We start from the raw sequence: 17,364 nt of genomic DNA on the forward strand, positions 1-17,364 counted from the left end.
TGCTTGCCTGTCCCACAGTCAGAGAAGGCAGGATATTTGGTTAGGCATATGTTTATGAATAAAGACAGGAAAATTCCAACTTTGAAACCAAATATTTTCCTTGTTTAATTCTGGTATCTTATTGGTCCATATGCTGCCTCCTCCTCACAGTATGGTACCCTCCTCACAGTATGCTACCAAAATCTCCTGGATTTTGACTTTCTTTTAAAACATAAGGATTAACATGAAGCAGACAGAATTGAGGAGTGGAAATATTGTATGAGAAAGAAGACCAAAACTGATGATGCTCTACATACATAATGACACACTTGCTGAAGACATTAGGTGCTCCATAAATGCGTACTGAAATGCTGTTTTGTGACATTTGTTGTGATAAATTTATCTCCTTCTCTAATTTAAGAATCCTCATGAGTTAACCACCACCAGTTCAGGGTAATTTAATGTAAAACATCTGGTGGCCCTTTTAAATGCTACAGGATAGCATTTCACAAACTTGCCTGCCTCCACACCAGTGCAGCAGGAGAAAATGAGGTTAACACAGAGAAGCAGAGATGAGTGTCAGGGGAGTCCCCAAATACATCATTTGATCCTATGGATTTAGTCTTGCCCAAGACCAACCCATTCCTAGATTTTCTTTTTCTTTCTTTCTTTCTTTTCTTTCTTTCTTTTCTTTCTTTCTTTTCTTTCTTTCTTTCTTTCTTTCTTTCTTTCTTTCTTTCTTTCTTTCTTTCTTTCTTTCTTTCTTTTTTTCATTCCTAGATTTTCTACAGACCTCCTGGACATTGCTTTTTTCCTTCTGGCTTAAGCTAGCTGGATTTCAATTTCTGTAATTTACAACCAAGAGAATACTAATATACAGTGCCTGTCCATTAAAAAAAAAGAACAAAAAAAACCAAACTACAAACATTGTTTCTGCCTATATATGTTCATATGCAAATATCAGATCCCCATCAATATTCTATTATAATAGTTGACAATGTGGCTGTGACCATCCATGAAAATAAATAATAAATTCAAGAAATAATCTTAATCCCTATTAGAGATTCATAATACAAATTATAAAGACTCTTAGAATTTATCTGGTAAAGAAAGCTCAGTTGAATTCACATTTACAAATCATATTTGAGCACTGAATCCTTTCTTTATGAAGTTCTTACATCTTTTAGAACTACGAACTGGTAGAACACAGGTTGGGAAATGCTACTTGGAAACATAGCTATGATCCCTGAGATCTAGTATCTAAAGAAAAACTGAAAGAGTATTCCTAACTGCTTTCTAATATATTTATTCTTAGTTTTTGTTTTTTGTTTTTTTTGAAACAAGAAAGGAATTTATTTCAGTGAGGCTAACATTGGTAAGATGATGGACTAGGTTCTCAAAATGCTGGAAATATTTGTAGATTTCTATCACAAAAATGTGGGTCAAAGGTGGGTGTTTACATGAAGGTGGGGCAGCAAAGGTCAGGTTGATCACTGTCTGGGGATCAATCCTGTGGGGTCTTGCTGGTTCAGGGCAATTCTTATTGCTTGAGGGGGAAGTTTCAGTTCTCATCAGGGGATACCTTGCCCCACAGGGTGTTTTTGCCTGAGTTAAGAGATAAAGTGTGCTTTCTAATATATCTAAAATATACCAGGAAAAGATCACAGATCACAGTTTGAAAGTAAAAGTAGTTCACCTTCTAGATTGAAACTAACTTACCTGCATTGAAATAAGAATGAAATCAATTAGGCTCCCAATTCCACAAAATCCGACAGTGCAAAACTTTAACAAACCTAGAAAAGAAGATAAATTCATTTAAAACTCGGAAAGTCTTATAACTATTAATTTTTGTTTTCCAACAAACCATTAGGTATACTGTACCACAAACTCTTTATATCAAGAATATAAAATTAACACTTTAAAAAATCAAATCTTCACCTGAAAATATGAGAAAGGTTTAAAGGACTCTCTATATAAAAAAGACACAAAAAATGATTAGTTCACCTAAATAAATATTATAAAGTGAAATAAGAACTCAGTGTATGGATGTCTTGCCTGGGTGGCTCAGTTGGTTAAGCGACTTTGGCTCAGGTCATGGTCTCATGGTCTGTGAGTTCGAGCCCTGCATCAGGCCCTGCACTGACAGTGCAGGGCCTACTTGGGATTCCCTCTCTCTCCCTCTCTCTCTGACCCTACCTCACTCGCACTTTTTCTCTCTTCCTTCCTCTCAAAATGAATAAATACGCTCAAAAAAAAAAAAAAAAAAAAAACCAACAAAAAAACACCTCAGTGTAATCTCACAAAATTTCTTAAGAGAAAAGGTCTAAAGAAATAAATCTTTAAATCTCAGTACACCAGAATTATAGAACATCTTTTAGTCCTAAAACCCTTATTTATTTATTTAGACTTAATACATATGTGATCCAAGTTTTTTTTTAAATTTTTTTTTTCAATGTTTATTTATTTTGGGGACAGAGAGAGACAGAGCATGAACGGGGGAGGGGCAGAGAGAGAGGGAAACACAGAATCGGAAACAGGCTCCAGGCTCTGAGCCATCAGCCCATAGCCTGACGCGGGGCTCGAACTCACGGACCGCAAGATCGTGACCTGGCTGAAGTCGGACGCTTAACCGACTGCGCCACCCAGGCGCCCCATATATGTGATCCAAGTTTTAATACACATTTACAATAGAAAGTTCAAATAAATAAAGATTATCAAGGCACAGAAAAAATAACCAGGAAAAAACATTAATCTTATAGCTAAATTGCAAAATTTTATTAGCAACGCAATTATCTTTATCCTATACTTAATTATCTTATAATTATCCTATACTTTTTTTCTAAGCATCTCATGATTATTAATTCTATACTCAAAATCAATAATTCTGTGTACTATATACACTTCTGCCTTCAGTCCCAACCTTAGAACTAAGGTACTAAAACAGATAATAACAGAGCATAGAATCTAGGACATATACAACGATATTACACAAAACATGATGATGAAATAGAGGAGGCAGATTGGGGGTGGGGGTGGAATGAGTAATCTCTCTTCTATATTTAAACTTAAATTGCTTTCCAGACATTGCATTTGAGATATAAAAATGGTAGGAAACAAGACTTTTCGTGAAAGGGTAGTTCTAAGTATCAACTACAAATAGATGCCAGCTAAAATCACAAGAGTGGATGAGATCACCTCCTGCACACAATTTGGAAATACACAAATAAGACTGAAATATGTAGGTACATTACATGATTATTTCTCCCTTTTTAGTATTAGACAATTGGACATACAGCAGAATAGTGTTTAAGTACTAAGATAACACATGTTGGAAATAATTTTAAAACTACTAAAATATATAGATTATATAAAATTATGCTTTTAGTTTTCTTCAAAACAGTTGTTATGTTCCGTCTTTGTCTCATGGAAGTCCCATCAAAGGACGGTCTTTTATCTGTTTTATTTACTCTTGTGTCCTTAGTACCTACAGCATTACATCATATCACAGGGAGGATGTTCAATATTTGTTACATGAATGGATAAATGGTCTCAGCTTTTCTGTTTCCTAAAGACCTCTAACTTTTTAGCCATTATCTTATATAACAACTCCTTAAATTATTTTATTCATTAGTTATGTTTTATTATAGTTGCCCAGGGAACTTGATCCACTGACTTGGTATATTTTATCCATTCACTTATTCATTATATTTCTGAAATGCGTCCCTCTTCATGTAGCATTTTAGTGTAAATTTGGAAGTACCATAGAGGTTCCTTTCTTTTAATTTTCTTATAAAAAGATTAATGTCAAGAACGGTCTGAGAAAAGTTTCTCTTTAATTAATTGCTACTCTATGAAGAAAACATAACCATGTCAGATCCTTTACTCTTGTCATGACTTCTTCCAACAATATTCTGTAGCTCTTGTCATTTCTCAGGCGACTTCTTCAGAGCAGTCTTCCTAACCTGCCTGTCTAAAGCTGCATGCTGCTTCCTGCCACATCTCCCTTATTTATCGCCTTCTTGGTGCCAATTAAAAATCTGTAACGGCCTCATTTGTTGGTTTTCATTCATTCTCTTTCTTCCACTGCCATGTAAATTCCTAAAGGCAGAGTCCTTATCGATTCCTTGAACAGTACCTGACAGACAGTAAAAGTCTGATAAATATTTCTTTTATGACTATCAAAAAACTAGAAACAATCTAAATGTTTAACAGGGAGGAACTGCCTCAGAAAATCAAGGTACACCTAGTAATAGGAGAGAGTATTATGCAGCTGTTTAAAACAATGATGTAAAATATATTTATTGGCAAAGTGATGGGACAACACTCAAAAGAGAGAATGATAATGAGTTCATGAAAATCTTGATATTCTGCTGCTGAATCCCTACTTAAGGGTTCTTCAGAAGAATGAACATGAGAGGTTCCTGTTCAGACAAAGTATTAGATAAGGGAATGATATGTGTGTTTGAAACTTTGGTGAGTGTCACCTACTTCTAAAGTAACACATTTAAAGAAACTATAGAACATGGCAATGCAAGCTGGTGCAGCCACTCTGGAAAACAGTATGGAGGTTCCTCAAAAAACTAAAAATAGAACTACCCTACGACCCAGCAATTGCACTACTAGGCATTTATCCAAGGGATACAGATGTGCTGTTTTGAAGAGACACATGCACCCCAATGTTTATAGCAGCACTATCAACATTGTGTATGGAAATGTGTGTGTGTAAGCCACACGACATTGTGTGTGCAAGCCAAAGTATGCAAAGAGCCCAAATGTCCATCGATGGATGAATGGATAAAGAAGATGTGGTGTATATATATACAATGGAGTATTACACAGCAATCAAAAAGAACGAAATCTTACCATTTGCAACTACGTGGATGGAAATGGAGGGTATTATGCTAAGTGAAATTAGTCAGAGAAAGACAAAAATCATATGACTTCACACATATGAGGACTTTAAGAGACAAAACAGATGAACATAAGGGAAGGGGAATGAAAATAATATAAAAACAGGGAGGGAGACAAAACAGAAGAGACTCATAAATATGGAGAACAGAGGGTTACTGGAGGGGGTGTATGAGGGGGGGATGGGCTAAATGGGTGAGGGGCACTAAGGAATCTACTCCTGAAATCATTGTTGCACTCTATGCTAACTAATTTGGATGTAAATTAAAAAAAAATTTTTTTTAATTAAAAAAATAAAAGGATATATGCAAAAAAAATAAAGAAACTATAGAACAGATCCAATATGATACTTAAGTATTTAAAATATCTGCAAACTAACCTACAGCAACAGAAAGCAGATGAATGTTTGCTTTATAAAGAGCATGACAAGAGGGGCCAGAGATTACAAATGGGCATGAGGATGCTCTGGGTAGTGACATATATGGTCATTATCTTGATTATGGGGGATTGTTTCAAAGGTGTACACATATGTCTAACTTATCAAAGTGTACATTTAAGATATGTGCATTTTTAATGTTTATTTATTTGAGAGAGAGAGAGAGTGGGAAGAGGGGCAGAGAGCAAGAGAGACAGAGAGACAAAGACAGAAAGAGAGAGAGAGAGAGGGACGGAGAATCCCAAGCAGGCTCCATGCTGTCAGTGCAGAGCCTAACATGGGGCTCATTCTTACCTACTGTGAAATCGTGTCCTGAGCGAAACCAAGAGTTGGATGCTTAACCAGACGCTTAACTGACTGAGCCAACCAAGGTATGTGCATTTTAATGTATGTCATGTATACCTCAATAAAGCTGCTAAAAAATTAAGGAACAAAGTTAACTATTAAAAAAATTTTTTTTGAAAGTTTAAAATCATCACAAGGGCACCTGGTTGGCTCAGTCAGTTAAGCATCCAACTTTAGCTCAGGTCATTATCTCGCGGTTTGTGGGTTTGAGCCCCGTGTAGGGCTCTGTGCTGACAGCTCAGAACCTGGAGCCTACTTCAGATTCTGTGTCTCCCTCTCTCTGCCCCTCCCCCACTCGTGCTCTGTCTCTCTCTCTTTCAGAAAAAAACATTAAAAAAAATTAAAAAGAAAAAGAAAGTTTAAAATCATTACAGTGATTTACATCTTGTTTCACTTCAAATCCAAACCTATAATATTAACTATGGTTCATCTATTTCTGTAAATTTAACACAAGGGTTAAGTTTACTAAAGGAAATTGCTAATACTGCTACTTTAAACTTTAGTTTTCCAAATATAAAAACATTTTATGAAAATAAGATAGGAAGGACACTGAAGGTTAAAAGAGATAATGAGAAAAAGTAAAGACTCAGATTAATACATGACACATGGCAAACATCTGAAATGTTAGCCCAGTCATTACTTCTGTTACCACTATGATTATTATCAATTGAGAAATGTATACAGCATAAATCTACATTTTTTTTTTCTTAAAAATTTTTTTTCAACGTTTATTTATTTTTGGGACAGAGAGAGACAGAGCATGAACAGGGGAGGGGCAGAGAGAGAGAGGGAGACACAGAATCGGAAACAGGCTCCAGGCTCTGAGCCATCAGCCCAGAGCCTGACGCGGGGCTCGAACTCACGGACCGCGAGATCGTGACCTGGCTGAAGTCGGACGCTTAACCGACTGCACCACCCAGGCGCCCCCATTTTTTTAAACGTTTATTTACTTTTGACAGAGAAAGAGAGAGAGCGTGCGCGCGCATGAGTGGGGGAGGGGCAGAGACAGAGGGACACACAGAATCTGAAACAGGCTCCAGGCTCTGAGCTGTCAGCACAGAGCCCGACGTGGGGTTCAAACTCACTGACAGTGAGGTTATGACCTGAGCCGAAGTCAGACACAACCAACTGAGCTACCCAGGTGCCCCTACGTTCTTTATAATAGGATCATCTAACCTAGTCTCATATCTTGTAAATTCCTTCTGCCTATGTTACTACCAAACTACCCAAAGTCCTCTTCCAATGTGCTGTGCACTCATAGTTTTCTCATTCATCTCTGCATTTATATGTGCTGCACTACTCTCTGCCTTGAGTCCTCCTCTGCACACCTTCTATTCCCAATCATCTAGCTCTAAGAGTTGTTTGAAACCTCTAGAAAGTCTTCGCTAATGCCGCCAGGATGAATTTAATACTATTCCTAGATGCTCCCAGCCCTGCCCTTAACTTTCAGCATAGCACATAGCCCATGGTATGACTCATTATATATTCTTATTTATCTGTCTTCTCCTATCCTTTCGTGAGCAACTGGAAATCAGTGCTGTGTCATTCCCATGCCTAGTCAATGTGATTACTGAAGGAACAAACTATATCAATAGTAAATTATCTTATTTGCAACCAAACGCTGATCAGAACACAAAGTAGCATATATTCTAAACAGCAGTTATCAAAATCAATACAAACCATTACTCTTGTAGATTTCATTATTTTGAGCATAATACCAGTTTTTTAAAAAGTGAGGTATCTGTGAACTACCAAAACTTGATTGCCTTTTTTCCCCCAAATAAAAAAAGTGTTAGGTCTCTTTGTGCAGACCTTATTTACTAATTTCTTATTGTGAAAAGGAGTATCAATTTTAGATTTTAAAAACTATTTTAAAATTCCAAATAAAAGTGTTTCTAATCAAGAAGGATCCATTTTTATCCTGAACCATTACCATTATATTCTTTCAAAAAGATTATGCTGACAGATTATATTCATAAAGCTCATGTTGAGTGTATTTTATTTATACTTTAGTAACCCAAATATTATATTTTAAAAACATGAATGCAGGGGCGCCTGGGTGGCTTGGTTGGTTAAGCATCCGACTTCGGCTCAGGTCATAGTCTCACAGTCCGTGAGTTCGAGCCCCGCGTCGGGCTCTGTGCTGACAGCTCAGAGCCTGGAGCCTGTTTCAGATTCTGTGTCTCCCTCTCTCTCTGCCCCTCCCCTGTTCATGCTCTGTCTCTCTCTGTCTCAAAAATAAATAAACGTTAAAAAAAAAAAAATTAAAAAAAAAAAGAAAAAAAAACTAAAAAAAAAAAAAAATAAATAAATAAAAACATGAATGCAACAAAAGGATTTGGGTATAAAATAAAAAGAACAGAAATTAATTTTGAGTATTTAAGAACATTTTTAGTATTTTTTCTTTTATTACGGGTGAGTCTTGCAAACACTGTTCTCTGCATAACTGTTTTACAGAATGCAGATTATTTCGTATTGAAGTTGCTATTTGCCAAACCACAGGTGTTCTATAATGATTTGGTAATTAGCTATCATTATTCTTTTTGTGTCTGTACCTATAAAGGAGAGTTTTCAAATCTTAGAACAATCTAACCTACAAATCCCTTTATTTGTCCTATGATCTGTGGATATTATATACTAGTCCAGACTGGTAACTTCAAATTAAAAAAAAAAAAAAAAGGAATAATTAAGCAAAGATTTTTAAGATTTGGGCTTAAAGACACTTTGTTATTCTCATAATAAGAAAACATTTACATTTTAAAAGGAATACCACTGTGAAAAGAGTATCTCTCCTGTTAACTGCTTCAAAAGAGCTATTATCTTTGAGAATCCATTAACAGTTTAATGCTACAGATGGGCAAAACAAAATATGCTAGTTATTCCATATAAAAAAATGACAGATGTTACAGTTAAGAATACAAAGACAGATGGGGCACCTGGGTGGCTCAGTCGGTTAGGTATCTGACTTTGGCACAGGTCATGTTTTCGTGGTCCGTGCGTTCGAGCCCTGCATCAGGCTCTGTGCTGATAGCCTGGAGCCTGGAGCCTGCTTTGAATTCTGTCTCCCTCTCTCTGTCCCTCCCCTGCTCACACCCTCTCTCTCTCAAAATAAACATTAAAAACAATTAAGAATACAAAGACCGAATGCTATTAGAAAAATAAGATTTCAGGGTGCCTGGGTGGCTCAGTCGGTTGAGCATCTGACTTTTGATTTTGGCTAAGGTTATGATCCCAGGATTGTGGGATCAAGCCCGGCCCAGCATTGAGCTCTGAGTTGAGTGTGGAGCCTGCTTAAGATTTTCTCTCTCTCTCTTCCTCTGCCTCTCTCTGCTCCTGCTCTCTCTCTTTCTAAAATAAAAATAAATAAATAAATAAAAATAAAAACTAAGGTTTCATTATAAAAAAAAAAGTTTCCAGCTAATGTAGCACTGGTATACTGAGGAATAAATCAATTAAAGATAATAAAGCTATACATAAAGTTAGTCATGAGCTAAAAAGGAATTTGAAATATCTGAAAATTTTCCTTAAATGAATTTTTAGATCTTATGAAATTTTACTCAAGCTCACCCCCACAACAAATTTCCCTTGTCTATTCCTGAAGTAAAATTTATATAATGAAGTATCACATTTAACACTAAATTACTTAGTAAAAGCAGATTTCGTATTGCATGATTTACATTATTTATTCTGTCTTATAAAATTCCAATGATTGGGGCACCTGGGTGGCTCAGTCGGTTGAGCGTCCGACTTCAGCTCAGGTCATAATCTCACGGCTTGTGAGTTCGAGCCCCGCGTCGGGCTCTGTGCTGACAACTCAGAGCCTGGAAACTTTTCAGATTCTGTGTCTTTCTCTCTCTCTCTCTGCCCCTCCCCCACTCACACTGTGTCTCTCTCGGTCTCTCAAAAATAAATAAACATTAAATTAAAAAAAAAATAAAATAAAATAAAAAAAATAAAATAAAATAAAATAAAATTCCAATGATCATAAATGGTATTGAGGAAGTATTTTAAAAAGCTACCAATGCTTTTTATAACCATGAAGATTAAATAAGATTATAAGAAAAATATAATTTTAGACTTTATCTATAACTATTTTCATGTCAGTCAACATACTATACAGCTAAGAATTTTTTTTTTTAATTTTTTTTTTAAACGTTTATTTATTTTTGGGACAGAGAGAGACAGAGCATGAACGGGGGAGGGGCAGAGAGAGAGAGGGAGACACAGAATCGGAAACAGGCTCCAGGCTCTGAGCCATCAGCCCAGAGCCTGACGCGGGGCTCGAACTCACGGACCGCGAGATCATGACCTGGCTGAAGTCGGACGCTTAACCGACTGCGCCACCCAGGTGCCCCAGAATTTTTTTAATGGTAATCATTTTATTCAAAAATACCAAAAATCTTTAACCCTGGATTCTTAGTAAAAATTAAAATTAAAAAAATTTAATATTTTAAAATTCAAAAACATTATTACTTTACATATTAGATTAGATTAGTTGATAAAACATATCAAAATCCTTAACATTAAGACAGCTTAAATGCAAGTAAGATACAATAAAAATGTTTGAATGCTTACAGAGATAAGAGGATTTTCAGTTAAAGATCATGAATTTGACATGCCCACTTAGCTCCTCTCCAAGATCCCACTAAAAGATGGCAAGGAATTTTTAAAGTCCAAAAACCCAATAGAATAAAGAAAATAAAAGATAAGACAATAACAACAAAAACTCAGAAGCTGAAAAGCAGACGAATAAGAAGTGACAGACAACAATCTTGAGAAAGTTCTATCTTAAGTCAACAGTCAAAATATTTGTTGAACTAATGAACACACAAAAATTGTTGTGATAATAAAGTAAGTTATTTAAAGATTAAAAAAAAACCTTTTATGCTGAAGCATAACATCGAATGTTAAAAATTACACTCGCACGGTGCTTGGGTGGCTCAGTCGGTTGAACATCTGGCTCTTGATTTAAGGTCAGGTCATGATCCCAGGGTTGTGGGATGGAGCCCTGCATCAGGCTCTGTGCTGACAGTGTGAAGTTGGCTTAGAATTCTCTCTCCCTTTCTCTCTGCCCCTCCTCTGCTCACTCTCTCTCACTTTCTCTCTCTCTCTCAAAAACAAATAAATTAAAAAAAAATTACACCTGCAAGTTTATGGAATCTCAGCCTCCAATGGAAAGGTTCTCTTTGACTGACCTAATAATAGATTGGAAGAGCAGTGGCCAGAGAAAGGCAGCTCCTGGCAGGAAACTAATATTCACTATACAGAGCTTTATACGGAGCTTTACCTAGAATTTTACTTTGCAGGAAGAAAAATTCACAATATACATACCAACATATTATGTGCTGCAGTAAGAAAAAAACATTAACTTACACATATGACATGACAGCTCATCCAACACACATCACAAAAAACCAAAAAGTCACTTGTTAGGCCAAATATTTAAAATTTAAAATAGACTTCGAAATCATCACAGAATAAACTGTTGTAAAGAACAGCGTTTCTCCTTCCCTCCTAACTTTTTAAAAACTTTCTGAAAGTTAGAAATCTTTACAAAATATATATATATAATTCTGTCTTTTTAAAAAAGTTTTTTTTGAAAGTTTATTTATTTTGAGAGAGAGAGTGGGGGAGGACCAGAGAGAGAGGGAAAGAGAGAATCCCAAGCATGCTCTGTGCTGTCAGCACAGAGTCCAATGCAGGGCTTGAACTCACCGTGAGATCATGACCTGAGCCGAAACCAAGAGATGCTTAATTGACTGAACCACCCACGTAGTCCTATACAATTTCATCTTCTTAAAGACAACATAGAAGACAGGCACATGGGTGGCTCAGTTGGTTAAGTGTCCAATTCTTGGTTTCAGCTCAGGTCACGATCTCACAGTTGGTGAGATCGAGCCCTGTGTTGCCCCACATTGGGCTCTGTGTTGACAACACGGAGCCTGCTTGGGATTCTCTCTCTCCCTCTCCTCTGCTCATGTTTGCACATGCACTCTCTCTCTCTCAAAAATAAATAAATAAAAATTTAAAACCTTTTTTTTTTTTTTTTTAAAGAAAACATAGAAGGAAATACAAGGAGGGGGCACCCGGGTGGCTTAGTCAGCTAAGCACCTAACTTTGGCTCAGGTCATGACCTCCCAGTTCATGAGTTCGAGCCCTGCATGAGGCTCTCTGCTGTCAGCATACTGCCTGCTTCAGATCCTCTGTCCCCTTCTCTCTCTGCCCCTCTCTAGCTCGTCCTCTCTCTCTCTCTCAAAATAAATAAACTTAAAAAAAAAAAGCAAAGAAAATACAAGGATAAAGGCAGAAGGCTTCAGGTGTATTCTTACCATCACCATATCATTTTATTTTCTCACTATGAATCTAGTTTCTCTGTCCAACTACCCATCCTTCCTTTTGTCCATCCATCTGTCCATCCATCATCTAAAAATAAAGTTAGGCTAAAGGGTTGTTATTTTAACAACTCTGAGGCCTTCTATGAAGATTATATGATTTTATATGGTCTTAGCCAATGAGAACTGTGATCTTCATCATTATTTCCAGAGCACGCACTTACTTCACAGGTAGTGAATGTTGAATAAATGTCTACTAACTGGACAAATTTGTCCAGTTCCAAGTAAGGCTATCAGAAACATACTTCCCACTAATACCACAATAAAGATTCCTCTTTGATCTCTGGTGGGTAGCAACATGGAAAGAATAAGATTAGCCTTGCTAGCTGGAAAGTAGAGCATTCAGAAACTTTAAATTTTTCTCAGTACAGGGCTAATAAAGAATCAGAGTACTACAGTAAATAAAGTATGATCTCTTGGGCCAGAAAATTTAGGTTCAAATTCAGGTCACTAGCTGAGCGTCCTTGGGTAAATCTCTTAATCTCATGACAATTTCCCTATCCATAAAACAAGGACGATAACAACAAATGTGTCACAGAATAAAGCAAGGCCTCTAGAGTGAGTAAATCCCTTAACCTCTCTGGTGACAATTTCCCTACCTGGTAAAGAAGATTTAAAGAGGTTGATAAAGTCTGAGAGCTGTAAGGTTTAAATAAGGGTAGGTATATAAAAGTATTGTTCAAACAAAAGCTATCATCAAATGTATACAGTTTGCATAAGCATTAGTAACTAGGGTAAATGGGAAGATTATGGCTATAAGGAACATATAAGGGGGATGCTAAGGGTACTAAAAGTCAGGTTCTACACCAGCTCATGCCGGTAGCTGGAGTTGCAATCCCAATGTCTCCTGAAAAGAAGTCGTTTCTATTCTCAAGGGAACACTGACAGAGGTTCAGGTAGAAGGCAAATATTTTTAGAGGGATAGAAGGGATATGCATTTACTCATAAAAGATTTATTAAATGTCTACCATGTTGCCCAGTACTAGCAATGACAGGAAGTACCTATACTATGTTGTGTGTTTTCAAAAAGATGAAAATACAGGAGAGGTCAATATTTCTTACCCAAGCTGAATTGTAGAGCTAGCTCTATATTCACAGAAGAACATTAACTATTCAACTCCAGTTAGTTGGAACGTGTAACTATTAATAGTATGCAGAGATTTAATCTATAAGAATAGGTACATTTACCTACCGTACAGGTTTCACAAGGATTTTTTTTTTTTTGATGAAACATACTCACCCAAGGCAGGGTATCCAAGGTAAAACCGATCGGCTCCCAACCATCCAAGAAAAAGAGATAGTGCAACTGCCACTTTGTATGAATAGCCATTTCTGTACAAAATTAGAACCTGAGTGTTATATACATGCATTCTCAACATGTAGACATTTCAGGAAGTAAAACTATTAATTAATACTTATTTGTTAATTTGTTCATCCATTCATTCATTTACTTAATGCCTTTTGGGTGGTTACTGCATGCCAGGCATTATGCTGGGCTATTGGGATATACTAACAAACAAAAGAAACAAAGATCCTTGCCCCTAAAGAGCTTTCAATCTACAGGCAGCAAGCAGTAAAAATAAATGTATTTTAAAAGTAAACCATATATTATGTTAGAAAGTCATAAATGCTATGGAAAAAAGAAGTGGAGCAGGGCATTTAGGGAATTCAGACTGCCAGGGATACAGACAAGGGTGATATAAGATATAAACAGGGTAATAAGAGTAGGCGTCATTGAGAAGGGGGCATATGCACAAAGACCTGAGGGAAGTCAGTGAGTTAGTGAGCCACACACCTGGAAGGGAAGAGAGCCCCAGGCAAAAGTAACCACTGTGGCAAGGACAGCATACCTGACATGTTTTGAAGACTATAAAGGAGGCCAGTATAGTAGGAACAGAATTAGAGAACAGAAGAGTAGGAGCTGAGGTCAGAGGGATAACAAGGGGCAAAAACGGCAAATCATGTATGGCCCTGAATACCATTGTAAAGACTTTGGTTTTTACTTTGAAAGATATGGGAAGCTACTATAGCATGTTAAGTAAACATGTGGTATGATCTGATTTTGATTTTACAATAATTACTCTAGCTGCTGTGCTGAAAACTGACTGTAGGGGAGTACTTGTGAGTTACTGTCACAACAACATTGTATAACAAACCACCCTAAATCTCTGTGGCTTACAACAAGGAATTGTTCTCATACTTGTAGACTGCAGCTGGCTGTGGTTCAGCTAATGTAGAGTGGCTTCAGCCAGGAGATGTTGCTTCAGGCTAAAGTTTGGCTCAGTTTAAATCCAGGCTAGTTCAAATCAGTTCAAATTAGTTCCTCTTAAGTTTTTCTAGGGCCCAGGCTGAAGGTATAGCATTTACCTGGGGCAAGTTCTCTTCAGAGCATGTCACCAAGGTTCAAGAGGAAAGCAAAAACTCACAAGCACATTTAAGCCTCTGCTTGTTTCATACTGGCTAGCATTACACAGGCCAAATACAATCACAGGGTCAAGCCCCAAATCAATAGAGTGGAAAGTATACATTGCCCAATTAATAGTGATTGAGAGGGATGAATTTGCTGAACAAATTCCAACTACCACAGAGACAAAGGGCTCTGAACGCTCTTGCTGTAATCCAGATCAAAATTAATAGTGGCTTGACCTGGAGTAATAGCAAAAGAAACACTGAGAAGTGATCAGATTTTGGATATATTCTGAAGTACAATATCCGGATTTCCTGATGTATTCAATTTGGGTTATGAAAGAAGAAAGGAGTAAGAATAAAGCTAAAGATTTTGTCCTAAGTAACTAGAGGGATAAAACAAGCATTAACTGAGTTGAGTAAGGCTGAGGGTAGACTACACCTTGGAAGGATGTTCAGGATTTCATTGTTGGGCATGTGAGTTTGAGATGTTTCTCAGACATCCAAGTTAAGTTGTCCAAAAGACAGTCAGATTTACAAGTCTAGAGTTAGAAAAAGAAGTCTGAGCTGGAGATATAAATTAGGGAGTTACAAGCATATACCAAGTATTTAAAACCAGGATATTGCCATGTAAGAAAAGATAGACAAAAAAAAAAAAAAAAAAAAGATTCACAGAATGGGCCTTGATATACTCCAATATTAAGAGACCAAGAAGAGAAAAAGCTGGAAAGGAGACTGAGAAAGAGCTAACATTGAGGACGAAGTTAAACTAGAAGAGTGTAATATCTTGGAAGTCAAGCAAAGACAGTACTGTGTATTAAGGAGAACAGAGTGATAATTGTGCCAAATGTGACTGATGGATCACATAAGTAATGGCTGAGAATTTACCACCAAATTTAGTCAAGAGAAGTTAAGCAAGGACAATTTTGGTGATGTGGTAGAGGAAAAAGACCAAACAAAGCAGGCTTAAGAAAGCCTGGAACGAAAAAAATTGAAGTACAGGAGTATTAGACAACTCTTTGAAGGAGATTTGCTGCAAAAAAGAAATAAACAGAGAAGTAGCTGGAGTTATCACTTTAATATCAAATCTGATTATGTCCATTTCCTGCTTAGAATCCTATATTTTTTGCATTTCACTCACAATTAGGACATTTTGGGGAAGATGGGGGATGATAGATGGCCCAAAGATCCTGTTCTTATAAGGATGTCAGATTTTATGCTGAGGGCAGTGGTTGTCCTATCTACATTGGAATGGGGCACCAGACCAGAAGTAGAGAAATAAAGTAGTCGGCTTTTAAGAAACTCAAGCCATAACCTACTAGGCAGTAGCACTAGAAGAGTAATGTAAACAAAATTGGGAAATACTAAGGCAGAAGTAACCATGCTAAATGTGGGAAATGAGGGAAAAGGAGAAGTCAAGAATGACTCCAAAGTTTCAGCTTAAGAAACTGAGTAGAGCATGGGCCATACACTAAGACAAAGGAGGAAATGATCTGAAGGAAAAGATGATAGATTCAGTTTGGGACTTTAATACACATAAAGATGGTGAAAGAAGCCAAAGAGGGGAATGAATGACAAAGAGAATAGGACCAAGGATATAATCTTGGGGATATCAAGATTTACAGAAAAAAGAAGAGGAATCAAAGGGAATAGAAGAGTGCTTTATACAAAAGTCAAGGGAAGAAAATATTTTAAGAGAAGGGAATGCCAAATGCTGTAGAAAGATTAAGATATGGATTATAAAGATCTATTCGATATAGCAGCAAATTTCAGCATGGCCAAAAGCTTAGACAGAAAAACTGTCTTTACATTAGACAGAAAAACTCATAAAAGGGAAGTATTGTAGGAACATACCTTTCAAAAAGCTTGGCTAGAAAGGGGAATGAAATTGGAAACACAATGAGCTATATATTAAACCATCCTAAAGAATAATCTGAAAATGGGTGGTGTAGCAGACATTGTCTAATTATTCTGAAACACTGCTCTTATGGTCACAGATGTATAGCTAAGCTATAGATTCTATCCCACCTTGAACTTAAGTGCAGTCATAACTGAGTTTTGCCCAGTGTAATGAGGACACAAGTGATGTGTGCCATTTCTAGATCTGGCCCATAAAATACTCCTATACGGGGTTGCTTTTCCTCTTTCCCCCTTGCTGGCTGAATGGAAAGGACTGTGAGGACTAGAGGAAGCAAAGCCACAAGATGAAAGGAGCAAGGCTCCGGCATGGCTGCATAGAACAACAATCACTCCCCTTACCTCATCCAGACCTCCAAGCCAACACCATTTGGACCATGATGTAAATGGGAAATAACTTTTATTGCGTTAAGCCACTGAAATTCTAAAGACATCTGTTACAGCAGTTAGCCTGCTCCAGCTAAAATAGCTGGCCAGTATAAATAGGTGTGTGGCTTGGTAATCCATCAGACATGGTTGCTAGACTTTAGTTGCTGGAGAATACATTATAGAACGACTGTATCTGCAATATTAAGATAGGAGTTTTAATCAACTATCAATATTATATACAGGAGTAACAGGAGTAGAAGGAAAATATGTAAACTGGAAAAGGAACACTCAATGAGTAAGAATTTGTCAGTGAGCATTCAATAGCTGACCGGGAGCTGGATCTTTGGTAGACATGTACTGAATATCCTGATAGAGAAAAATGACTTATGAGTTGATCTTAATTTTGTGACTTATCATTAAAATTACCCATCAATTTAATTCCCCTTGTTCTGATTCAATGCTCATTAAGTGAATTCTATTTTGGAACTGCAGATTTTACTATAGGAGGGGAATAAGTTGGCCAGTATACTTGCGAGTATCTGGTTTCCTTGATAATTACATTTCTTCTTATCACTGACATCACTGTTTTGTAAGCATGACTAGTATAGCTCA

At 36.9% G+C, this 17,364-nt stretch overlaps 1 protein-coding gene across 2 annotated transcripts in view; it reads right to left on the reverse strand.

Moving 5' to 3' along the window:
* Window positions 1-17,364, reverse strand: part of TM2D1 (TM2 domain containing 1) — a 52,511-nt gene that overhangs the window by 16,618 nt on the left and 18,529 nt on the right. For both annotated transcript variants that reach the window (XM_043575136.1, XM_043575138.1), the window contains exons 4-5: window positions 13,301-13,392; window positions 1,699-1,772 (exon numbers count right to left, since the gene is read on the reverse strand). In XM_043575136.1, coding sequence (XP_043431071.1) covers window positions 1,699-1,772; window positions 13,301-13,392 — 166 coding nt within the window. The remainder of the gene's footprint in view (window positions 1-1,698; window positions 1,773-13,300; window positions 13,393-17,364) is intronic.

Source organism: Prionailurus bengalensis, chromosome C1, assembly GCF_016509475.1.
Source record: "Prionailurus bengalensis isolate Pbe53 chromosome C1, Fcat_Pben_1.1_paternal_pri, whole genome shotgun sequence".
In the NCBI taxonomy this organism is placed as follows: Eukaryota; Metazoa; Chordata; class Mammalia; order Carnivora; family Felidae; genus Prionailurus; species Prionailurus bengalensis.